Raw genomic sequence first — 27,499 nt, 5'->3', positions numbered from 1 at the left:
GAGGCATATTCGTAGATATGGTTGTCTAGCTTCAGATTCTCATGTCGATTCGACTTTGTGCACTCCATATATTTTGTTTTCCTTTCATTTATATTTAGACCAACTGCAGCGGCCTCCTCTTTCAAATCTATAGCTTTTTCGGTTTCATAAAATTTTCAATATTGCCCCAAAATATTAAAATTAAAATTCTTACTTCATTCAACAATCATATTGTTTTAATATCATTTAAGTTGAGAAAGTACATCCTAAAATAATTTAATTAAAATTCAATCAATGTTAGAAAGAGACTCATCTGTGTTCATTATTAACGAGTGTCTTTCTGACATATAATATATGTCAGATATAAAATTAAAATATACAATATTTTAATTTTATTGAAATATATATTGTACTTACATAACTAGATAATTTTAATAAGTTAAGTTTTAATGTTTTGTAAATTTGAAAATTTAATGGATTAACCTCATGTTGTAAGTTTTTATACTAGTTTTATACAATGCTATTTAATTTTAATTTCATTGTATTTACTGATACCATATTTTAGCATATCCTGAAGAAGCAAATAAATTTTGCGAAAGCTAGATAAAGAACAAAGAGTTTCATTTTCCTGCCCTATTAATGACTGCAACCCCAAAATAAAACTTTATTTTACATAACTTGTCAGTCAATAATACCTAACTACTTTATATATATATATATATATATATATATATATATATATATATATATATATATGAAAGTTGAGCAATATGTTTTGTATTAATAACTGTCTGGTAGTTTCCTCGTCTAATTCTTAGTAAAATATTTTATTTTAAGTAATGTAAATGGGCTTCTTCTGTGCTGTTATATCTAATTTATTTTACAGGCTAGAGGAAATTCTGTAGGATTTCAGTTAAAGTACTAGTTATTACGAAAGGGCATTATATGATTATATAAGCATATAAGTGGTTAAAAAATTCTATTTATTCTTATTAAGATTATTATTTAGTATTTTGCGTAAGCACACTAGACTGATGTACAGTTTTGATCACCTAACGTTGAGAAGAAAGCCTTGCTGCCAAAACAAAGAACCAGTTAACCTTAAGTTCTGGATCCACGCATATTCCGAACAGTAGACATTTGAAGATACCATTTTTTAGTTGATTGCGCATAGTTTTGTGTGACCGCTTCATTGTTCATAGCATGCTTGCACGTGTGGCCAAAGTATTCGCACAATAATTTATATATCCAGCCGAGTTACTTATTAGTTGACCAATTAAACCAACCTCCTAACAGTTAGCAGGTAGATAGCGAGGTGAGGTATGTATTGATTGGGAAACTCACAGGACAAGTCTTTGATTCGACCAAAAGGCACATTCCTGTCTACCAGCTAAATGTTTCGATCAGTCTTTGTTGAATGTAACTCGACTTTTAGTTTAGTAGCTTCGCGAATAGATTAATTCTATAGAATATATTAACGTCACATTTATTTACAGATCGATTTGTTTGGTGTTTTTAATAAAAATCTGATTAAATATATGACACACGTTTTCAAAATTTTTTCGTAGAAATTATTACACATATTCAGCCTAAAACAAAACAAGTGAAATATGTTCCTTACTTCAACTGTGTAATAGTGGACTTACTTCCTGACCCTGTACTTCTTTAGAATAATGCAATGATTTTAATTTTCTCACATCTAATAGAAATAGTAATCATTGTACAAAATAATCTCTCTGAACATTTTTCTGTAACTTAGATTTATGTTGGGCACTTTATGCCTTCGAGACACAACGTTTTGCCAGACTTTCAATTAGAAATTTGTTTAATACTAGCATTTGTTATGTTATTTTAATTTGTTAAAAATAGAATATATTCATTGTCTGATACAAGTAAGATCAGTTGGAATATTATCTATCTTTTTAAATACAGTTTGGCTCTAAAGTCTTCCATTTACCCAAGTTATTTCTGAAAATTTCTTGAAATTTCTATCTACTTTCTGAAAATTATTTTCAGCCCAAAAAGCTCAAAGTATTAATTATTCAATTATTATATTCAAATATTAAGAGGTATATCCTCCTAGTGGAATAGAAATGTTTAAATTTCTATCACTACTAAATATTGTTACCCGACCCTTCTGTAGTTTTAGTCCCGCTTGTGTACTAGGTATAACCCTGCAGTATGGGTCGAGTGTTTCCTCTGTCCCATTCCTCTCGTGGGTAAATGTCCACTTGGAAAGGTACTTTAGGCGTATTACCATATTGTTAGAAATCATCATCCATTCGGAATGCCTAATTTAATTTATGATCCTGATCTAACTATTATGTTACTCAAGTTTGTTCACAGTCTATAATATTCCGTTCTCGCCTCCCCTCTTATGACTATTTATAAATTTATGTATTTGTAAAGGAGAGAGGTCAAGTAGGGCATCTATAACTGCCGTTGGTGTTCTCTTCATAGCTCCCTTAGGCAAACAAGTTTTTGCCACTTGCTTTTCTCCATGCAGGACCACGTAGAAACCACATTTCTCCATGTAGGAAGCTTTTAGGAAGTCCTTTTCTAGCTATCTTTAACGTAATTACCGCTCTCTTGGTTATTCTTTTTATTTGCTGATTCCAAGTATTCCTCGAGTCTAATATTACCCCAAGATACTTTACTTCACTCACCAGATGTGTGCCATTTAATTAGTTTGGAGTTAGATTGGAGGACGCAATCCCTCTAAATTCCTCCTTGTGATAAATTTCATGATTTTGAACATCTGTAACTAGTCAGAGCCTGGTATATTCTATAGCTAACTGTACCAATAAATTTGCCGTAGGTCATCCTCCTAGCCCAGGATACGATGTCTGTCATTTCTGAGTCTAGCTATCAGATCATCCATGACGGTGATAAAACTCCCCACTGCGGACAGCCTCGCAGCCTCTGGTTACATGAGCTGACACTGTATCCCCATTAACTTTGCGTTGATCACACGGCTTCTCAGCATGTAGTATATCCATCTGCAGCTTGTTTCGACTATTTCTTTCAGACGAATTACCTTTGTGATTGTTTCATAGGAGGTGTCGAATGCTCTCTGTATATAGAGAAATGCATCCAACATCACATCTTGGTTTTCCAGAACGTGCTCCACTCGTACGAGATGGTGCAATGCCGTTTCCGTAGAGAGTCCTGCTCGATACGCAGACTTTAATTGATGTATCGGACATTCAACCAATATACTATCTCTAATATGCATATCGAGCAGTTTTTCTAGTCTTCAGTACGAATGAAATCAGACTTATCGGTCTCAAAGACTTAGCTTTTTCGTGTCAGGTTTTGCCAGGTTTGGGTATAAAAACAACCCTTATTGGCTTCCATGCTTTTGGTATGTACCCCAGTCTAAGCTAGCCTGTAGTATCATACATAATTATTGTACGGAATGACATTTCCCCTTTGTAGAAGTATTGTAAAGCTTAAATGAGTAAATTGCCTATTTAATTTTGTCCTGCTTAACCACTTTTTTGCCAGCTTTCCCTATAAATATAAGTCGTAGTATTCAGCCCACTCTGCTACCATGTGTCGGGTGAAATCAGTTTTGTTTTACACCCAGGAAAGTATATCCTGAACAGTTCTTTCAGGGTATCTTCACCATTCTTAATGTATTTACCTGACTCCTTTTGGAGCGACAGAACGTTTACCTGAGGGCCCTTTGAGAGAACTATATGGAGCCTTGACATTTTTTTACATCTGTCCTTATCAGTTCGTTACTCGTTCGATATTCAGTCAGAGCTTTGCGATAATCGACCCACCACCCAATCTTTTTGCGAAATTTAATTTAAAAAAAAAATTAATTTCACCAAAAGTCAAAGGCAGAACCTTGCAATTATGTCCTTTGAATTGCAAGATCGTCATTCCGCCAACGTACTTTTCTATTGAAATTCTCGAATCGCTTGAATATTTTTATTCGTTTCAACTTTTTTGTTCTTACCAAATTAAGATTTATATGTTCCTTCGCCTGCTTGTTTTCTTTTTTTAGAAAAATGGACTTAGACTCTTTATTATATTAGTCCATTGAAAAGTTACATTAAGAATACATTTTTGAGTAGACGCAATTTTATTTTTTTTATGTGTGGGGGTGGTTATTAAAAATTCGTAAATTAGCAACCCCACGGAAAATTTTATAAAACATTATTTGAAGCAAATTAAATTTTCTACAACTTTATTTTTATTACTTTTTATCGTATAATTGGAAATAAAGAAGTTATAAACAATATAAAAAAATATAAATAAAAAAAAGTTATAAACAAAAATAACTTAAAATTTTTGAACAAATGTTTTTTAGATCTTATAACTTTTTCTCGTCATTTTACCTACTAATTTGTTTATTTGTAATTTCATTAATTTCTCTGCATTTTACAGCGCTCCGAAATTGACCGGGCAAGACAATTTAATTTGCTACAAATAATGTATGATAAAATGTTTTGTAGGGTTGCAAGGTTAACGAGATACAGCGCGAACACCCTTTCCTCCTTTCTTAAAAAGAAAATTTGGTAATTATGTATGTCAAAATAATGAAATTTTATAAAAATGAAAAGTTATGAATACAAATATAACATTTCTTTAAATGAATCGTTTTTACGATAAGGTACAATCTACTAAATAAGTATACAACAGATCATTATTTAAAAAGACAACTGTTATGCAAAAATGTAAATTAATCTGATGTTACAATACCATTATCAGGGTGTTGTTTTTTAAAAGTGGTTTCCTGAATTATCAGTGAATTACAATTTTAGTTTATGGGGAGAGTTTCAGAACATCATTTACGCCACTAATGATGAAATCGTCCCTCTGTATAAAATGGTATTAGCTAAATAGTTTGAATAAGATACATTTTCTAATATTTTAAAAAATATTCACCATTTATGGTTTTGATTTTGTCCTGTATGAAGCAATCATATAATGATTTCAGATTTTTATAAAAAATGTCAAACAGAGCTATTTGAGATAACAATTTGTGACTGTTTTATATTCGTTGTGAAGTTATTGGATTAAGAATACCAGTAAAAAATGTGAATAAACTGCCACTAGTTTTCTCTTTGTTCAGGTGGCCGTTGCGTAATCGTTCAAATGAAGCCAGCAGTGGCAAAGGTTGTGAATCCTTTGGGCACCGTGGTGAACGTTCATTCTGACGACGAAGCCGACATAGAAGTTTTCGAAGAAGCCATTCACGAGAATTGTGATGAAACGTTATTTAGGCCAGTAGTCGCACCTAAACCTGCACTGCATCACGATAAGGTGCAATACGGTGAGAATATTCTTACTAAAAGTTTAGATTCCACAACGGAAGTAGCTGTTAAAATATTAAAGAAATCCACAGATAAATCAGAAGACAAACCGATTGCTAGTTCGAACAAAATCACGTCGGTAGATGCCAAGAGTAAAAGTGAAAGTAAAAGATCTAAAAAATTTATTACCAAGGTTAAGGTAGAACCTATTTTTAACCTTTTAGACACCAAACCTCTAACACCAATTGTTACAGAAGTAGAAAAAGTCAAACCTCTAGTGTCCATAGAAAAATTAAACACAGATTTTGAACAAAGTAATAAAAGTCTCTTAGACTTCCCTACTTTAGACAATGACGATTTTTTCTCTCTAGAAAACCTTCCCAAGGTTGAGAGCTTCGAAGACGCAAACGAAGAGCCCAACACAGCGTTTAGCGATAAGAAAAAGTCCAAGTTAAAAGTCGATAGAAGTAGTATAGAGCACGTTTCAGAGAACAATTCATCAGAAGAAAACGCCTTTGAAGAAAAAGTAGCTCCCAAACGCAACAGAAAGCCGAAGGCAAAGCTAGGCGTTAAGATAGTTAATAATAATAACGAAAATACCAACGCGGATAAGAACCTAGAGAATTGTTCTTCTGATATAACACTGCCCGCTCCACCCAAGAAATCCTGGAGCAACATTGCTGCTACTAAACCCAAACCGAAGACTATCATCGATTGCACAGTAGACGATTTGCCCAAGATAGAATTCGTTGAAGAAGAATTCACCATACAGTTGCCCAAGAGGGCGCCTCATGCTTCCCCAAACATATCAGACTTCATCGATGTAAACGTCAGCGAAGAGGAAAAGGCGGATACCGATACAGATAAAGACGTCTTCTCCATACCTGAAGATTCGTTTTTATCGGCAGGCCATAAGTGTTCTGATGATGAAAAGTGTGATCTGAGCAGCTCCCCCACGGAGGCTACTGAGAGCGACGATTCGGGAAAGATTTCCAACACTACGATTTTCGTAGAGACCAAAGTACCGACGATAGCCAAGAGTTCGAAGAAGAAAAAGAAGAAAAAATAAGAGTGGTGTTAAAAATTTTTGGTGTCGTTTGGTAGACCCTTTGAAAGAGTGATGGTTAGGTTGATACTATGTTAGAAAATATTAATTTTTGAAAATTGTAATTTTCTAAACAAGAGTCTATTTTTACAGTTTGTTTTTAGCTTGTCAAACAATTATTAAGGGCCCTTTATATTAATATACATTTTAATATTTATTAAGAAACTATAATGGTATATTAATTCAAAAAGTTGCTTTAGGTATTATTCAAATTTTACTTATATTATTTCAATTATTATTTCGAAAAATTAAAATGTTATAATGGACAAAATTGGGAAAATGGAGAGAGGCAGGTAATTGCAGGTGTATGATCAGCGTTTTATCCTATAGAATCCCACGGGTTTTTAGTTTCTTCTGCTGACTATAACCTACTGTGAATTTTAAGTGTTGTGCACGTTCTATATGCCATGTCAATTGTAAAAAGTTTCGTCATCTTCGAGTCTTTTGCATTTTTATGCGTATTTGACAGTATTGTGACCGTTAATACGCATCAGATAATAGTTATGTGGTGCATACAAAATTCTATCGCCAACCATAAAAAACATTAACAAATAGTAATATTTTATGTAATCTTTTTATTGCATTAATATACAAAAAATATATAGTCATAAATAAAACAGTTGTTCGCTGGAAGATTAGCTATCTCTAATGACTTCTTACGTATTTCAGATTGCGTACATGTCACTTTTTCCATTTCCTCAAAAATAGCATTACAACAGAGTAGTGAGCAGTACTATTATAATTTCAAATTGTTGTTAACTAAAGAAATTTTAATTTTAGACAAAATAAAAAATTTCATATGACAATGGTGACAGATGACTTTTGTATGATGGCTGCTTTCTATTTTTAATCGATAGTTATCAATACTGAATAATTACTAAATCGGTAATTACGTTATTTTTGTACAATATTTTTAATAATTAGGATAAGATAAAATTTAAGTTCATTCAAATAAATAATTGATTACTGCCATCGACCCCTGACATTCAATTTCAGTTAACTTGGCTAATATTTGCGGCAGATAAAGTTCTTCTTTCAGTACAATAAAGTGTTACTTTACAGTTGCAAATGAGTACAATAATGAGTGACTTTAATGAAGGTTGGCGATAAACTATTTATTCCTTTATTCTGTTTGCATTATGCACCTACTCAAAGAGAGAAGATTTTAACACATATATTACCCTCCTTATGTCTTCACATCTTTTGTTTGAATTCTTTTCTGCTTTTGCTCAGTTTCTGGTAAAATATTCTTGTCTCTGTTGGTTTACTTAGTTCTTGTAATTCTTGAAGTTGTTTGTTCATATTTTCTCTCTTCTTTTTGCTGTGGATTTTATTTTCTTTTTTACGTAGTTATTTATATTCCTTCTCTGCTTTTCGGATTCTGTGCCCCTGTTGCATCGGTAAATATGCTGTTTTTTTCTTTCTGTTATAATATGACATTCTTCGTCAGACCAGTTACTCGTTCTTGTCCTTCTTTGTTTACATTTCATGCCTAGTAATTCTGCAGCTGATTCTTTCGTGATGTTTCTGCACCCTTCTCACTCTTCATGTATGTTTTCATCTTTTAGTATATTTTCTAGTTTGATGTTTATATTTTGCTTATATTCTCTATTTTTATTCGCATTTCCATTCTCCAGTCCTTCTACATTCTATCGTTCATGTTTAGAACCTATTTTTTTTATGTTCAAAATTCTGGCTCTTACTTACCCTTCTTTCGGCCCAGTAGTGATCAGAATCCGCGTTTGCTCCTGTCCTGGTGCAGAAATTTATTATATTCAATTGGTGACTTGAGTCTACAATAACATGATCTATCATATTTACTCTAAGTCTGTCTGATAGCCAGGTGCCTTTGTGTATATCTTTTCGAGAGAAGTTAAAGTTATAAACCGGTTGTAAAAAAAAACTACTATAAAAAAAAGAAGACTTTTTGAATGACATTTGAAATCAGAGCATCAAAAATATTTAAAATTCGTTATTTCTCAAGCACCAAATCCCTTCATTTTGTTGGGCACGTACTAAGCAAGTTAAACGTTTACTTTGTATTCCATTTCTTCCTTTGGCGGAATTTTCAGTTTTTTTATTGACGTTTATAAAATGAAAGTATATGCTTCGTTCCGTAGTTGCAGCAATAATTGATTTAGGTGCTAATTCAGCTGTTGATTCATCTGTTGTATCTTTATTTTGTTGTGTAAATACATTTCGACATAATGTCAGGACATTGATTAATTCCGCTATTAAATAGACTAACTCGGTTATTTTTACACTCAACAGATTTAAATTTTTCTCAGAAATAAACTTCGAATCTTGATAATTGCCTTTCGTCCTATTTACTGCCGAATACGTAGGATCAATTGCGCGGAGGATTGTATTTGTAACAATATGATTCATGAGAACTTATTTTATAAACTAGATCAAAGTATTATTTTTATTATTATAAGCAGAGAATAGAACAACAGAATAGTAGAATAATATTCTATTGTTACAATGTATAGTGACCACCAAAGAAACATATTTTTTTACGCACCGCCAATGATCGAATCCAAAATTTCCGAGAATGGATGATTGACACTATTTCCACTATTTTCGACCAGTTCTAAAATAGTGCAAACTCGTCTTGCGTACAGGGTACCTGTTCTCGTTCTTTCTCGCTTGCTTCCTCTCTCACTCGCTCTCTCCCTCTCTGTGTGTGTATGGGATGCTTTGGAAGTTCAAATCGAGGTTTGATCGTTTGGTTTGGTCAAATCGAGGATACCAATTTATTCACTAATTGAGGTCTTTGATTTGTCATATACCTTGATCTTGAGTGACGATTTTACTATAGTTAAAGATATAAGATTGAATCTTATATAGTATAGACATAGCAATTTTTTGAATTAATTATTGGTCTATTTTTGGTAGCTGGGATATTATGTAGCTAATTAACTAAATAATATATTTTTGAAAATTGCATTTTCTAGCAAAGTAAACACTAAGCCCAAAAGTGTGTAAACGTAAATTATTTTAACTGTAATCTATTAATATATTTGTAATATATATTTCATCTACTATTTAAGTATTTAGGCACTGCTGGACAACCTGAATACTATTGTATTTTAAATGGTTATTACACCATGTGAGTATAAGGTTTCCTAAACGTCATACATACACAATTATTAAGAGAAGAGTATATTGAAGCTTTCAGTTTTTAATTAGTATACCAAAAGAGATATACAGATAAAACTTATATTCCTTTCCTAAAGAAAATATTCCTTTTTATTTTAGTGATATATAGAAAGAAAGGGTGAAGAACTTATAGTAACTAATGTACGTTGATTCACTACGAAGCAAATTAATATTTTTGTTGTTTATTAAATTGTTTTTTAGAGGTAGTTACTTTTAAAATAATATATATCCACAGTTTCAGATTTTTAACTTGCAGGTTTACAATTTGGGATCATATTAAAAACACTAATGTGACTAAAATATGAATAAACTTTGAATGTTTTATTTATTATTTCTAACAAAGGAAAAACAAGTAAAAAAATCAACAATTCCAATTATCGTAAAAAGCGGCAACATTGCTGCAAAATCATATATTTTCTTTCACAGGAAAACAGTTTATCAGAGCCTCGTCATTTTGATCATTGTGCCTATACTTCCAGAGTTCATGATGACTGTTGAAGTCTCCAACATAACCTGAGGGATGTGGGTGGGTGTGAATAACAAGCGGAGGCCATAGGACTGCCGGTGGTTTATATGTTGCCGGTGAAATATGTAGAACATATGTGTGCATTTTCTATTTGGTTTCGAACATAGGTTGCCACTCCATAAGCTGGGTGGTAAGTTGCACCCAGTAAATCATATCCATGAATTCTTGCTCTTTGCGACCACGTCGATATTATTTTCAATGAGTTCCTTTTGAATGTTCTCGCATTTACTTCTACTAATACCTTCCATATTTAAATGGCAGATTCGGATGCTTGGTCCGAGTCCTTTTGTCGCTTGGTCCTGAGAAGGTCCATTTAAATTGTTGGTTGGAGGTATATCTTATATTCGTGATGTGTTCTTGCCAGGAGATCTAGAGATTCTAGATTGTCTAGATGCCTATTGCGCCAGTTCATTTAGCATTACCCAGGGTGCACGTGTAGTGTTCTACTACGGACGCGAACTAGCTTTACACCCCTTTTGTAAAAAAAATTACACGATGGGTCAAGGGGTTTTCACCATTTGAGATATAATCCCAATAATTCGGCTTTGTCTTTGGGCCCATTAAGATCTTTTACTAAGTGTTTAAGATCATTTTGAGATATTAAGCCGGTAGAGACGAAGACATATCTGTCAGCATCGATTTTTACTCGTTAGATGCACAAGTTTTATTTTGATTCCAGAATTGATATGACGAAACAAGAAATTTTTTAATAAATAAATTTTTTTGTTTCATCTGTTTTCATCTCAGTGATACATTTTATCTGTTTAAAGGCAACATAAACTGCAGAAATATAGCAAATCTACGATTTCTAGTGATTTTTAAAATTGTAATTGACAACATTAAAAAAATTGTAAAAATGAAACAGATGACAGGGAAAACAAAGTATATTACTGTCAACCCAGTAACAGCCTCCTTAATGTTGTAAAAAGTATAATAAGGAAAGTCCTTACAACGCTGTAATTGTCTTATTTTATCCTATAGGAATTAATACTTAAGTCACACAGAGTTGCATACCTACTAACTATCTTGTGTTTATCGAGATCTAAGCAAGTGAAAAAATTAGCAAAACGTATCTATTAATATTGAATTCGAAATGAAAATCTAAATCTATGATAAAAAAAAACGTAAAAAATTAATAAACAAACATTATTGTAGAAGAAAAATGACAAAAATATACCAAAGCATTAGTGTTTAGAAGACTAATAATGTAGAAAATCAATGTCGTTATTAGAATTGTGGTAGCAATCATATTTAGCAAGTAAATGTGTTTTTTAATCTTTTCGGAACCGCAAGTAAAAGATTGCGATTTCATAATCTTTCTCCACAAAATTTTTAATTCTGAATCCGAATCCGTCACCAGTTTTTCGGTATTTATATGCACAGTACATATCTCTCCAGACTAATTTATGATCTGGAGTCTACATCTGTCCACCCTCACAACGGCCATACACAGCATAGCCCCACTGGACACTGTACTTCTGCAGTTTGACAGCAACCATAACTCATGTCCAGGTGAGTGAATCATTAGGCTGTACAGTCTCTCCGCCTCTCTTCACAGTGTACTACGTCTATCCTGAAGTGTTTCATTTAGTGGTGAGTCCTTTGGATGAATCTGTGCGTTGATTTGAGATGAAGTGCACCAGTAATGGAATTAATTATACATCGGATTACTTAGCTATCTTGTTAGCTTCTATATTTTTATTTCAACGGCCACTCTTCTTCTTACATGTGGTGGTGCTGTCAGCTGTTGTGTATAGAGATACCGTAAAACAAAGTACCAATGCTGATGTTCTCAATATTTGTAGCTGCGTAGCTCAGACTTACTTTCATGTGAAACACACAAGTCTGTGTTTTTTAGAAGTCGCCCTAAGATAGTAAGCATCATAACATCTGGACAACTGTTCTAGAGCCTCTGAGAGGCTCATCATATGTTCCCCCTTGGCTGTAAACACTGGTCAACCGCATAAATACATCTTCTAGTGGTTGGAACATTTGCCTTGAACTAAATATAATATAGTAAAGGCGCCAAAACACTTTACCGATTCTTTTTCTTTACTAGGAGTAATACGTAGTATATTCTGTTCTGCTATATATCCCCGATTATGCTCGTTAGGTGGAAGTCTTTAGTGATGTCGTATATCTCGGTAAGTAATTTGCGATGATTGGCCGTATTATAAGCTGCACATAGGTCTATGAAGATAGCTCCAATGACCATTTCTGAAATTAATCCTCGATGTACTGCGTAAGGTTCAAATACATCAAGACTTTCCAGGACTGAAACGAACTTGTTCTGGGGTACTCTATTTTGTCAATATTTTAGGCCTCAGAACCATCCTTTGGGATCATTTGTAGATGTGGCATAGTAACGAACAGAGTTGACGAACACTCTGGAGTATATAAAAGAAATGCGCTGTATTAAAACTTAGAACACATAGAAAGAACATATTTTTTGAAATTATCATTAAATTTACTTTACCTGAGTGAGTGAGTGACCGATAAACTAGTCGATTCGAAAGAAGATCCAATGTTAACCATTTGAGAGTTGTAGTACCAGAATATTTGTGATAGTTTTCAGCTTAGTATGGTTGTACAATCATGTTAGAAACAGTTATTTATATAAATTTGCAAAATTTTATGAAAAAATTATCTGGATATCTCTTTTTAAATTTAATGACAGTTATTTGGCTATATTAGATATTAGTATAGGACATTTTTACTTAGATAACTAACCGTACAACTTCTTTTAAACCACATACAAAAGACCAAAAACATAATAATACAAAGAAATAATAAAAAATATGTTAGATATATTTGTAGACAATAGTTGTATTTTTAATTATAAGATTTTTACCTGTACCTGTTTTCCTTGTTCTACCTGTACTTTAATCAAAATGGAAAAACTACCAACTAGTTATAAAAAAAAGTAATTATGAGTTGATGGCTGGTTTCACAAACGGTTGTTGATTTCGCTGGTGGATAATTAACTTTGCCAGCTGGCTAATATTTTATACTTAAAATACAACTGGTTGTATCATATTTTATATATAATATAATATAAGAACTGTGATTATAACGAGACTAACACTGTAAAACCTTGGAATCACAATCAGTTGGTTATCTATGGATTTCTAGCCTTCTTCCTCTTATTTTTGGCGTATATCATCAACAAGAGTTTTTGTGTCTTTCGAGCATTTATCTGATGTCTTAATGTCTAATTCTTTCTGGTTTGAATATTGTTGCTGATCTTCTGAAAAAGCCCATTCTCTTGTTAGTAAGTTGTTTGCTGTTCGGCGATTGAATTGCTAAACCTGACTTCCGCACATGAGCGAACTTTTACCAAGAGAATCATAAATATAAAGCTTTGTTTTATTTTTTATATTTTTTTAGCAAATGACTAAATTTAATGCTCCTATAATCTTTCTATCATCGTTTATTGTAGAGGTAAATTTGCTTACATTTCCACTGTTGTGTATTTGTGCGCCCAAGTAATTATTTTGGCAGGTTTATACTGCATCTCCGTTGTTCAGTTCCATGCTTATATTTCTTTTCTATTCTAGGTTTAAGCAACATTAATTATTAGTCCCCATTTTATATAATCTTCAAATAACTCTTTGGTCATAATATTCTTGGGTAAAAATTGTCCGCATAATGGTGAAAATATAAAGGTGTCATCTTTTCTTCATCTTTTGGGCTCAACAGTCAGCTGTTCAGGGACAATCTTCTTCATGTCTTTATTTTTTTTGTTTTTCGCGTTTTTTTTTTTGTCTTTCGTATTATCTCTGTTCCACATCGATTTTCGGACCGGTTGTTCACCTTTCACATAAGGCATGCCGCAGCCTTCTCAATTTGTTGGTTTTATTTATTCTTATTATATTTCGTTTTGTGTGAGTGGTACAAATCAAAATTAAAACGTTTCCTCCACAATCCGTTGTCATTTACGGTCCATACGTATATGTCCTTCATATATTAATCATGATCACGACACTACACTTTGTTAAAAATTACAATATTCTCGGTAATATTCGGAAATAATAAATTTGCGCGACGTTGGGTCTTTCTATTGCATCATTAATCAGTAAATATGAAAATCAAAACATACTTCTAACAATTAATTTACAAAGTCAATACTTTACAAATATTTAAGTGGTCGCTACAGTTACCAGACGGTTGTCAAACCAGTCATTAATTATTTAAATTATCACATTAAATATTGTTATTTATATAATAAGTTTTTCTATGAAGCTTCAGTATACACTTCAAGAATACATACTGTTTATAAAAGAAGACATTTTACATCCAAAGTATATAATAAAAATCAGCTTTAAAGTCATGACTTATCTTATAAGATATTAATTTATTTGTACAAAGATTTTTTTATATTAAATATACGTTCGCAGCCATTGTTTCAACAGGTGTAATGACAAAAATATGTCCTGTACGGTATACATTACCTTAAAGGAAATCGGAGTAAATCACTACCAACGGGAAGGAAGTCTATTAGCAAAACGGTAAAAGTTTTAAAATGTTTGTCACTTTAATAATATCTATGTTGATAAAGGTTACATTTTAAAATTATTTTTTCACCTACAGAGTGTCTCGATAAATTGTGCTGTATTAAAGTTATGTTTTTATTTTGCTAGTTGTAAGGCATTGTATTTTTAGATACTACTTAAAATTATAAACAAATTTGGTATTTTTAAGAGTCAGCCATTATAGTATAGTATTTTTAGATTATTTTTTTTAATATTAAAAAATAATAAATTTAAAAAAATCTGACAAACCATATAAAATTTGGATTGATATCGCATAACTGTACGCATAAACAGTTAATATGTCATTATCATCTGGCCTCCAACGACGACAATTGAGTATAGAACTCTCGCATGCTTATCCTATATCCATTCCACGTAGTCAGATTTTGCGCCATCTGAATCCAATTTGTAATCTCTCGTTTTATATCATCGGTCCATCCCGACGGGGGTCGACCTCTGTTTCTGTTAGCTTGTATTAGGGGTCTTCATTCCAAAAATATTTTCGTCCACCGATCATCAACTGCTCTTGCTATATGACCTGCCCAGTTCCATTTTAGTATTGTTATTCTTTCAATAACGTCTGCTTCTCCTAACCTTTTGCGTATAGTACCATTTGGTATTCTATCACGTAGAGAAACCGCTAACACAGTGGAATCTTTGACCTAAAAATATCCTTCATCTTTCCAAACGCAGCCTAAGCTAAGTAGCTTCTCTTCAGCTCGATTGTCTCGACTTATTCTGATCTCATGGTCCAATTACTTGTAGGAGAGAACTGGCTCTATGTCCTTGTCTTCAACTGAAATATTTTTGCTGTTGACTAAATTGGTCATAATTTTTTTTGAAAAAATTATTTTAATACCCACTCTATTTGCGCTTGTTCAAAGCTGTCCGCAATAAAAACAATGTCATCTGCAAACTTAAGATGATTTAAAAAATTTCCATCTACAATGATGTCTTTCTCGTTCCAATCTATTGTTTCATCGGTGTATTCTAGCAAAGTTGTAAATAATTTAGGAGACAGGCCATCTTGCCGAACGTCTCTCACTACCAGTATCCTCATTAAGTCTTAAACAAGCTGTAGCATGCTCATAGATATAATTGTATCGGCGGTCTATTCTATTCTACATTGTGCTAGAGCATGCAGCATTTTACTTTGGTTGACCATTTCAAATGCCTTTTCAAAGTTGACAAAGACAAGTATCGATTATATTGGTTTGTTCCGTATCCAGCTCTAAATTCTGATTGCTCACAAGGCTGATATAATAGGTCTATAGTTATTCAGCTCGGTTATATCTCCCTTTTTGTACATGACTACTATAACGGCTTTATGCCACTGAGACGGTGTAACTGCTTTTGAAAGTCGTGAGTTATATAATTGTGCCAATGTTTTTAATATTATCTTTCCTTCTGCTTTAACTACCTCAGTAACGATTTGATCGTCACCAGCTGCTTTATTGTTTTTCATTTGATTTCCCACTCCTTGTATGCCTAAGAACTTCAAGAGATTGTCTGTAAACAGGCGAATTATCAATATTGTCTCTCTGTGTCTAAAGTTTTTAAAACAAATCACGAATATTTAAAAAAATAAAAGTACATAAAATTAAATATACTATAAAACATAAAATATATTTGAAATTTTATGTAATGGCTAAGAAAACAATAATATAAAGGGTGTCGCAACTCAGATCCGCAAAGTATTTTATTGGAACATCATGTATATTTAAAAACAGTTTGAAAATTTAGCCTTTATCCATATACAAACTATTAAAAAGACAAAAAATTTATATCAGTTTATTTATTTATTTGTGGTTACAAAGTAAGTGTAAAATTGATATTAATTAATTAAAAATCTACGCTACTGAATATTGGAGTCCTCTCTATCGTTTCTTCGTATTCTCTTCTTGACGACGATTTTAGCTGTTAGTGATACAGTTAGTGTCTATTTTTTTTCAGCTTAACTGACAGTCATCTTAGTGAATTTGTAGATTTTCTACTTTGATGGATCTATCTATTCTAAAGCCTAGGTAAATATTTATTCCAAAAAAATCTGATCTCAATGCAGTTCTAAATTGATAATCTATAATAATGAATAGATGAATTTGTGTGAATTTTGGCTCTGTTGCTCTTTTAAGAAAGAATGTATGTATAAAGACGTACGTATCAAAAATCACTTTTTGACTATAAAGCGAAAATAAGGTTATTGATTAATTGAGCACAATTAAATACAGTTTGATCGTCTCAAAATTGCCTATGAAGTTGGATACAGAAATAGAGGCAACATATTAGTAAAAGTAATACGCAGAAAAAAAATTAATGGAAAATTCCATCAACACTAAGAATATGAAACTAGAACTAAGCGAGAAATCTGAAAAAGGGAACAAGTGGATGTACTGATACGACAAACGATCCGTGTAACTCCAATACTCGATAGCATTAAAAAGGCGATAGTTTTTTTAGCTTTGTTTTTAAATAAATATATGAGAAAAATGTGGACTAAAAAATAAATTTAAATAGTAAATTACATATTGACGAGGAACAAAAATGTCTGCAAACGTATGTTGGGTACTTTAACAGTATTTTTTGTAGCAACTTGTGATTTTAGTAAGAGAATGATGCAGGAATTCGCAGTATTTTATATAACGATCAAATTTTCTTAAATAAATGTACCTTGTATATTTCAACTTTGTATCAAAATCTGCTTAGAATAATGAGAGATATATTTTCTTCTACATGGATTAAAAGCTTTAGTTTATTTATTTATCTTTCTATATGTAAATCAAAATACCAGGTGTGCCGCTTGTATTTAATATTGTATTAATTTTATTTTTGTGCACCAGCAACAGGTAAAAGTGAATTCAGGACATTCAGCTAAGAAACTGCATTGTTTTCAAGCAACACTTGTACTTGTATAATATTGTGCATTTGTATTAGAAAAACAGTTGAGGTTATTTGTCTATTCCTTAAAATAATAACAGATCGTGATTGCAGTAACTCGATAAAATACGACAGAGCCATCGAAAAAAAAAACTAATTAGAGTCGTCTGTGCATTAAAAATCACGCGGTTTAGGATTTTAACCACCTCTATGGAATACTAGATACACTTTATTTATGCATTTCTTAATAAAAGTTTGAACAATGTAATACGTTTACAAAAAACTTTTATATTGTCAATGGGAGATCATAAATGTCATAGAATATTTACATAAATACAGCAAATCTGTTACAGCTCAAATCGTTTCTCCCTTTCTTTGCACCGGGGATTTCTGTCAATCCAGTCATTTTGACCTGATTCTCTGGCTGCAATTGCCTCTTGGACCTCTACATTCAAAGTTCTCTCCTACTCCCTTTCATTCTCATGAGATGTCCATACCAAATAAACTGCTTCTTATTAATGGTATCGAGAATGTTGTCTTCTACTTACATCCTCTGTCTGATCTCTTCATTTCTTATATGTTCGAGTTTGGGGATCCTTCAACTTCTCCTTTAATCCATCTCCATAGCCTCTCATTTTTCTCTGTGTCTCTTAGACTCCAGACTTCAAATCCATATGTAGCTACACTTGTTATTACTGTTTTATAAATCAGGCGTTTAGTTTCTCTTGTATCTTTATCATTACATAATACGGAGTTCAATTGCCTTCTAGCTCCCGTACCTTGAGCTATTTCATTATTCATGTCTACGTATGAGGTTTCTGTATTAGAGAATGTGACACCTACATGTTTAAAATTTTCACAATTTTTAACCACACCATTCTCAAGCCTGAGTTCTTCAGTATCACCGATACTCTGTTATATGTTTTTTTTATGTGTTTTATGTTCTACTTTCCCTAAATTAATTTCGAGACCATATTTCAGCCAGTTGTTCTTGTAATTTCTGCATCATATAAGATGCAGCCTCCAGATCAGCTGTTGTGATAATCTGATCGTCAACAAATAAAAGAGTATACAGTGTTGTGTCTCCTATTGGTATTCCCATCCCATCCCACACAACAGAGTAGGAACAGTATAACACCCTTATCCTAATGCTTTTGAGACTTTTCCCGTCTTGAGACCCATCTTTATATTACTCATCGCCTCAAGGTATAGATTTTGCACAGCTATTTTAATTGTGTGTTTCATGCCCTCTTTTTGCAATGCTGGCCGCAGTCGCGGGAGTGGTATACTATCATAAGCCTTTTGAAGGTCTACCAAAGTTAGGTGGGCGGGTCTGTTCTTTTTGGATTGTTTTTTAATAAGCTGTCTTAAAACAAATATATTATCAATGCCTGAACGCCCAGTTCTAAAACCACTTTGCTCTTCGCTTTCTGTTATATTATTTTCTATTCGAGTTTTAATAATTCTTCGATGTAGACGTCAGTATACTGATACCTCAGTAATTTTTACACTTCGCCGTGCTGCCTTTTTGTATATTGATGCAATAAATGCTTGCTTCCATTCATTTGGGACATTTTCTCTTTTTAGACATTGCGTAAATTTAGTTGCTGGTATTTCAAATACTTCTCCAGGAGCTGCATTAATTAACTCTATAATATAGGTTTTTCATTGGTTGGGCAGCTTTTTAACTTCTGTAGGGGATATATCTTCATCTTTTGTGAAATCTTCAATTAAAATTGGTATGTTGTCTGCCAAAAATGTTTCTTTGTCGTTTGTCATCAGAGACTTGTAACATTCCTTCCACTTATCGGCTCCAAATAACGAAATACTTCCATTTTCCTTATTGTCTGTTCTAAGGTCTTTTAATTGTTTCCATACTTTACTGGCTTGAGTCTTTCGCTTACATTTAATTATCTCAGAATATCTCTCTCCCACATATCATTTTTTGCTTTGTTTGTTACTTTTTTATTTCTCTGCTGGCCCTAAGATATTCTTTCCGGTCATCTGGAGCATTTGCCGTGAGCGATTTTTCGTACAGTTGTTTCTCTTCGTTGACAAGTCTTTTGATACGATCATTCCATCCCAGGTTTTTCTTTTTGCAATCCCGGTTTCGTTCTCCCAATGCTTCGTTAGCCGGATCAGGTATTTGTCTCTTTAAGTTTTTATAGAGTTCGTCAACTAAACTTTCTGTCGAGAGGTTTTGCAGTTTATTGGCAAGTATTAGCTGGCGAAATCATCATTCAAACTTCCCAAATTAAAAAATATTTTAGCTTCTAGAAAAAAGTTCTGACTCACATTCGATACCACTTTTTACTATAACATCTAATAATTTAAATTTTGCTTCTTGTCTAATAATAGTGTTGTCAATAATGGACTTAAGATTACGTGTTGTATATGTTTTTGTGCTGAAACCATCCGTTAGCGATTTTCAATGTCTGCTGATGGCAAACGTACATATTGTTTGACAATTCGTTAAATAAATTATTTTTTTCTGCGTCAGAATAGTCGTTACCAGGCGCATAAGCTCCAATTATTACCAAGTCATATCCTTTTAATTTTATTTCTAGTTGGACTATTCGCTCGTTAATTTGATGTTGTTGATGATGTTGTTTCTTCACCAAAATAGAAACTCTTGCTTTTGCTCTCATATCTTTGGGAACTCCGCTATATATATATATATATATATATATATATATATATATATATATATATATATATATATATATATGGATGTAATCATTTCGTTCGTCAATTACTCTGTCCTTCTTTTTAGGTTCCTTTAGTTTAAGTGTGATAATATGTTTATTGTGTTCTTTCAGTTCTTGTGTTACTTCCTTATATTTTCTGGTTAAACTTCTCACATTACAAGTTTTAAAAATCATAGTCTTTTTTATTTGGTAGTGTCCATTTCCATTCGATCTGTCCGATGCAACCCCCATTGCCAGAGGATCAGGTGATTTTTCTGTCACGATTTTCTTCCCTATACTGGCTGTTTTACTAAGCTAGAGAGGCAAGTTTCCAATTTTTGGTTATTCTGTTTTATCCATCAGATGAGATACGCCTGTGTCTTCAGACTTCAAGACCATTGGCCATTCTTCGTCTATAACCTAGACAGGGGCCGTTACAGGGCGCTATCAGCCGGATCCAGCTGAACCCTGGTTTTCTTACGAGGTTGTTACCCCTCCCCTTTCGACGAGTTCTTTCAAAATTTTCATGCATCTTTTGATTTCACTGAACTTGTTTTTTCATACTCGTTTATCCGAACAGTTAGTGGTTTCACTAAAATAAAACTTGTCACAAGCTATTTTATTTGTATGTTTGAGCGTTCCTTTCGATATTGAACACCAGACAGATAATAGAAAAAGCGAGAGAAGACAACATACCAATGCTGCTCTATTTTGTGGATTACACAAAGGTTTCGATTCAGTAATGGGATCCCACTGGAGTATAATTGGATATTGCCTAAATACCTAGTTAACCTAATAATAAATCCGTAAGATAAAAATGCAACCAAAGTTACAGTATACATAATATACAAATGCATTCAAAACAAAACAGGAACTCGACAGGCGTACATACTATCCCCATTATTATACAACGTATGTTCTTAATACATAATGAGGAAAGTTCTAGATGAATGGGATGGAGGAATCACTGTAGGAGGCAGAAAAATCAGTAACCTACGAAACTCAGATGACACACTTATAATATTAGCAAACGAAGTCGAAATGACTACCATGATCGAATGGCTAAGCCGGATAACCAAAGAATTCAGACTTGAGGTCAACATTGGAAAAACAAAAATAATGGTGGTGATAGGGCAAATAATAATCTACACCGCTCATATATGGCAAGTGCCGAATTTCGAAGCAATAGACAGATTTGTATACTTAAGTGATAGCTCCCCAACAATGACGATAGCTCCTCAGAAATCAAGCGTAGACTAGGAGTGACTCGAACCGCAACAGCTAAATTAATTAAAATATGGAAAGATCGAACAAAAACAAGGAAGACTAAGATCAGGTTGGTCAATGTCCCTATTTTTCTCATTGTTATTATACTCGGCTGAAATATGAACTCACAAAAAAATCAATACAGGTAAGATCGAAGTTTTCTCAATGTAGGTCTACAGAAGAATTCTACGCGTGTCTTGGACAGAACAAAGAATTAACCTGTCAATTCTGGAAAAGCTTGAGATACAAGACAGTCTATTATAAAAAGTGAATCGAGTATTCCTAAAATACTTTGGTTATATAGCCAGAAGAACGGAAAGTATTGGGGAACTATTAGTAGTAGAATGCAAGGTAGAAGGATAAAGATCAAGAGGAAGATCTCCAACAAGATGGGCAGGCCAAATGAAAACTCTGGTGGGAAAATACCTACATGAAGCAGTCCATATGGTAAAGCATCGCAGCCAATCGAGTATACAATATTTCTAGTGTTACCACACCCTGACAAGGGCTCAAGAAATGAGGAGGAGGATTAACATGCTGATTTTATTGGACTCACTTTACAAAATTCTAAGAAAGAATCATAGCTGCGTACTCTTCCGTTAAAAACGGATAGGCGTAATATAAGTAGTTCACGATTCAGAATTATCGAAATATGAAACGAATATTGAACAAAGTTTACCGTCGAAGCGAATGATTTTTAGCGATTCAGTGTTTATTGTACTGGTTGAAATATGTGTAAACAAGCGAAAGTATTTATTCTCCAAACGTTGTGACATGGAAACAAGCGTAACGAATACGAAGTTCAAGCGAAATATCTTTTATAACTTTGTCCTAACGCAACTTTGCGTAACTTTGATATAAATATCAATGGACCTACATTTTGAGCATAAAAATAAAAGAAGCCTTCTATATGGGATATAATATATTTTGAAGAAATTTTTTTCAATATTTTGATTTAGTAACTAGTAGAGTAAATAAAAATCAAAAGTATTTATTGACCAGACATGTTCATTTAAACTCATAATTTACCTTCTTCTTCCTTTGCCCTATCCGTTTCGGACGTTGGCTATTAACAAGGCTATTTTGACTTTATTTACGGCACCTCTGAACAATTCGGTCGATGTTAGTCCGAACCATTGTTGCAGGTTATGCATCCATGAGTGTCGTCTTCTTCCCGGTCCCCTCCTACTGTCGATTCTTCCTTGGACTATTAACTGTAGCAGCCGGTACTTACTATGCCTCATGACATGTCCGAAGTACTCAAGCTTCCGTTTCTTTACGGTGAAGATTATTTCTTTGCTTTTGCCTATTCTCTGCATTACTTTCACGTTAGTCATGTGGTCTGTCCAGGATATCCGAAGAATACGGCGATATATCCACAGCTCAAAGGATTCTAGTTTCTTCAGGGTGGCTTCCGTTGTGGTCCATGCCTCTGCTCCATAGAACAAGACCGGGAAGACATAACACTTGACCAGTCTTAATTTTAGTTCCATTGAGATTTTGCTTGTGAACCACGTTTTCATATTGTTGAACACGTTTCGCGCTTTTTCAATTCGTGATCTTATTTCTGTTGACTGGTCAAATTTTGTGTTGACTGTGCTTCCAAGGTATGTGTGTGTCTCCACTTGTTCTGTTTTTCGGTTGTTTAATGTCAATTGCATCGGAGGTTATTGTGTTCTGCTGATGAGCATGCATTTAGTTTTGGTTGTATTGAGTTCTAAACCATATTCTTGACTTGCTGTGTGTATGCTTTGCATGAGTCTTTGAAGCTCGTTGCAGTCATTTGCGATAATAACTGTGTCGTCAGCATATCTAATATTATTGATTACCTCTCCGTTTACTTTGATAACCTCCGAAACTTCTCCCAGTGCTTCTCTGAAGATTTGTTCAGAGTATATATTGAACAGGAGCGGCGAGAGGACGCATCCCTGTCGTACACCCTTTTTAATATCTATCTTCCCACTGTGTAAGTTGCCCATCTTTATCTCAGCACTTTGGTTCCAATAGAGACTGGTTATTATGCGCAGATCCTTGCCATCAATATGCATCTTCCTGAGCATTTCCATGAGTTTATCATGTTTGACCTTGTCAAACGCCTTGGAGAAGTCGATGAAGCACAAGTGGACGACCTTGTGCATGTCTCTGCATCTTTGAATTAAAACTTGCAGACTGAAGATCGCCTCTCTTGTGCCCAATGCGCTTCGGAATCCGAACTGTGACTTCGATATATTTGCTTCGCATTTGTTATATATTCTATTGTGTATGATTTTGGTGAAAACTTTGGTAATGTGATTTATCAAGCTTATTAAGCGGTGTTGATCACAGTGTTTTGCATTTGGTGATTTAGGTATATCTACAAAGGTCGATCGAAGCCATTCCTCCGGAATCTCCCCTTTGTCGTAAAAGGTGTTAAAAAGGCCTGTCAGAAAATCGAGGAAGTGGTCATCCGTTTCGCATAGGAGTTTTATGATCTCGCCCTGTATGTTGTCGGGACCTGGTGTTTTGTCGTTTTTTAGCGGTGAAATGGCTTTTTCCACTTCAGACCTTAGTATTTCGGGTCCAGTCATGTCGTCATCTTGGTCCACTGTCGCTCTGCGTTTATCGTTAAAAAGTCGTTCTACGTAATCTTTCTATGTGTCAATGAGCTTCAAGGTGTCTGATATAAGGTTACCGTCTGCGTCTATTAGTGTCGGGTGGGGATTATTGGTTTTCTTTTTAGTTGTTAATTCTTTGATCTTTTTGTGCATGTGGTAGTCATATCTTCTGTCGCACTCTTCGATTTCATCGCATTTCTCCTTCAGCTAGCGTTCCTCCGCTTCCTTTATCTTTGTTTTTATATTGTGACTTGTTTCTTGATACTTCACTTGGTTTTTGCATTTGTGTTGTCTTCTTTCTTCCATCATATCAAGGATTTCATCCGTCATCCATTTTTTCTTCTTTACGCGCTCCTGTAACAGAAGTGTCTTGTTTGTCATTTCAACAGCTCTTTTTATTTCTTCCCATTTAGCAACTGCGTCTTGTGCGGGTTCACTCAAGTTTCCAATGTTTCTTCTTAAGGATTCCTTTACTTGTTGTTTAATGTTGGGATTTACCTAATTTACCTGAATGGTTTAAAATATATAAAGACAGATTTGCTATTCTTTGCTATACAACAAATAGAGGTTTTTATCAAAAATATGCTGTTTTTCTCTATAAATGCACAATTTTTTTTGTGTTTTACATGGTTATAAATACATATTTACATAATTGATCAATTCAAGTAATTCTCTACTTTATACTTCCCTACTACACATTATTCATCTGTAAACTTTGGTTTAAATTCGGATTGTGCAATTAGTAAAAACGGTTTCATTGAGAGAGAAAAGTGATCCATCAAAGTTCTTTTGATGGAGGGAAGAGGTCAAATAATACCTTACTGATTGTACAACAGTCCATAATTTATAGTGGTAATTTTTGTTTATAGAATTCAAAATTAACTGCTTTAATTAAAGTTTATGAGATTGGTTTCGTAATTTATTGTAAGCATTATTGAAAATATGGAAGTAGTGTTAATTCCAACTATTATCAAAATAAAAAAAAAATTTAAAAATTAAATTAAGAAAAACTGAGATTCTAAAGGTTGCTAAAGACTTGGTTAGCTGAAATTTATTGGTTAGTTAATATTGTAGTTAAGATTTTGTTTAAGAATTTAGTTTGAAGATTTTTGTTTATATTATCTACTATCTTTAATGGGAAATAGCCACAATTTTAATTGAAAATACTTTTATTTTGACATTTCGACGGTCTCAAAATACAAATTAAACGCGTTATTTTGTTTTGTTGCCTGGAATGTGATTGTATATTTATATCGACAGTTTTACTTTTTGTAAACTTCTTTGCCGCTTTGTAAACTTCTTTGCCGCCACTGGTATTTTTAGGCTACCTACTTTTCATTTATTTTAAGTAGTTTTTCAGTTTTTTCCTAGATTTTGTATAACTACTAGCATCGAGACGTACATCTGGCTTCCTAGCAGGAATTAAAATTAAAGGCAATGTTAAAGACTACTCAAGAAGTTCTTCAGTTATATTAGTCGGTATGGAAGCCTAGTACTCGAAGAGTAATATTATAATCTTACGTCTCTCTTTTGTCTCTTTGTTGAGCCCTCTCTCGAGCTCATTCGAGGTCTTCCCCTTTTCCTTCCTTTTGGGTTCCATTCTAACTAATATTTAGAGATTCTGCGATTGAGCATTCTCTGTTCCTCAGCTCTTCCCTTTTCAGGTGTCGCTGTTCCTTACTCTTCGTCGCCACTTATTTCTGTCCATCGTGTCTTTACCTAAACCTTTCTCTCTAAGTCCTCTACCATACACAGTCCTTTCATCTCCTCCTCGGTTTTCTTCTACCTCTTCTTCCATCAACTTCTAACAACTCTATTCTTCGTCCCATAGTTTTCATCACTACATCTGACATGACAAACTATTGCAGACTTTGTTATTAATTATTTTTTGAGACTGTAGTCACCCCGGCTCTTTCCCTAATCAAGTCGTTTCTGATCCTGTCCCTTCTAGTCTTACCCAACATCCACTGTAACATTTTCATTTTAGCTACCTCCATTTTCTTTTCCTGAAGCTTAGGCCACACTTCACCGCCGTACATCAACGCAGGTCTAACGACATCTTGTATATTTTTCTTTCCGCCTTTCCCCGATTTTTCGATCACAAAGTACCCTGCTCATTCGCATCCAGTTAAACCAACCAGCCCGTATCCTGTGGGCAATTTCACGATCTAGTGTCCCATTTTCCGTTATGTAGGAGCCAAGGTATTTAAATTCTCCTACTCATCCTAGTTTTTCTCCAAGCAATTCTATGTCACCAACCATTCCTCTTCCTCCCACCGACATATACTCCGTTTTCAACCTGCTAATCCTAAGTTCTTCCTCTTCAATAGTTCTTCTCCAATACACTAACCTTTCCAAAATTTGTTTGCTCTCCTCTACTAACACGATATCATCAGCAAAGAGCATTGAACAAGGAGCTTCCTCCCTTACTTTCTCTGTTAGTACATCCATAACCTGGGGAAGTGAAGTACCTGGGGAAAATTATATTTCATAGTTATTTCGCTTTTTAGTTTTAATTAAAAAACAAACAATACTTTTAATTAAAAAACATAAATTTATTTTAACGTTAAGTAAAACATTACAGAAATGCTAATAAAAATTATAAATGCTAATAAAGAAGAAAAAATAAAATAATATTGAATAATTTGTTATTAGTTTAGTTAATAATATTTTAATATATTTTATGGATTAATTTAGCTGGAATTAACAGTAAGTTCTATAATAAAACATATACCATTTGTGTATATGACACTAGTAGATCTGGTAATAGATTATTAGTAGGCGATGGCAGAAAAAAATAAAAAATTTATAAAATTTACGTACTTGCTAAATAGACTCATGAAATAAAAGGATTTTACAAAAAATTACTTTTTATTATTTATTTAGGTATTTCTGTACGAAGTAACATCGAAACCTGACCACCTATTATAAATGATTTCACTTTAATAAAATTTGGTATACTTAGCTTCTTCTTCGCGTGCCATATCAGAATTATCCGACGTTGGCGATCACCATTGCGAAGGCTTCTCGATCTTCTGCAATATGGAAAACATTGTCCTGCATTTGATATCTATGTCCATTCACGAATGTTTTTTAACAAAGAAACTTGTTTTCTTCCTACACCTCTACGGCCCTCTATTTTGCCTTTAAGGATCAGTTGTAATATTTTATATCGACTTCCCCTTAATCACTCCCCGAACTCAGATAGGACATTTTTCGATGTTTTAACAGTCTTTAGCAGTTCTCTATCTTTATTGACGCTCCTTAGTACTTCTTCATTAGTTTTCCTTGCTGTCCAAGGAATCTTCAGCATTCCTGTATGAACCCACATTTCCAATGCTTCAATTTTGTTTATGATGGATACTTTTAGCGTCCACACTTCTTTTTCTTAGTTCTAAACTGAGATGATTATTGCAAATAAATGACTTCATTTTCATAAAAGTAGTTTTAGTCATTGCTATTCTACGTTTTATTTCTATGTCTGGATCTAGTTGGTCCGTTATCACA

The 27,499-nt window shown here is 33.4% G+C and overlaps 2 protein-coding genes across 2 annotated transcripts in view; both read left to right on the top strand.

The window, feature by feature from the left end:
- Positions 1–26,841, top strand: part of LOC140439899 (breast carcinoma-amplified sequence 3 homolog) — a 66,615-nt gene extending 39,774 nt beyond the window's left edge. Inside the window, exon 10 of the mRNA XM_072530073.1 lies at positions 5,066–26,841. Coding sequence (XP_072386174.1) covers positions 5,066–6,315 — 1,250 coding nt within the window. The 3' untranslated portion in view covers positions 6,316–26,841. The remainder of the gene's footprint in view (positions 1–5,065) is intronic.
- LOC140438920 (uncharacterized) lies at positions 21,063–21,392 on the top strand. Its single transcript, XM_072528554.1, has one exon. The coding sequence runs from the start codon at positions 21,063–21,065 to the stop codon at positions 21,390–21,392; it is 330 nt and encodes a 109-aa protein (XP_072384655.1).
- Positions 26,842–27,499: the final 658 nt, after the last annotated feature.

The sequence above is a fragment of the Diabrotica undecimpunctata genome, chromosome 4, assembly GCF_040954645.1.
Source record: "Diabrotica undecimpunctata isolate CICGRU chromosome 4, icDiaUnde3, whole genome shotgun sequence".
In the NCBI taxonomy this organism is placed as follows: domain Eukaryota; kingdom Metazoa; phylum Arthropoda; class Insecta; order Coleoptera; family Chrysomelidae; genus Diabrotica; species Diabrotica undecimpunctata.
Note: the sequence above shows the minus strand (reverse complement) of the source record. Positions and strands in the feature narration are given on the sequence as shown.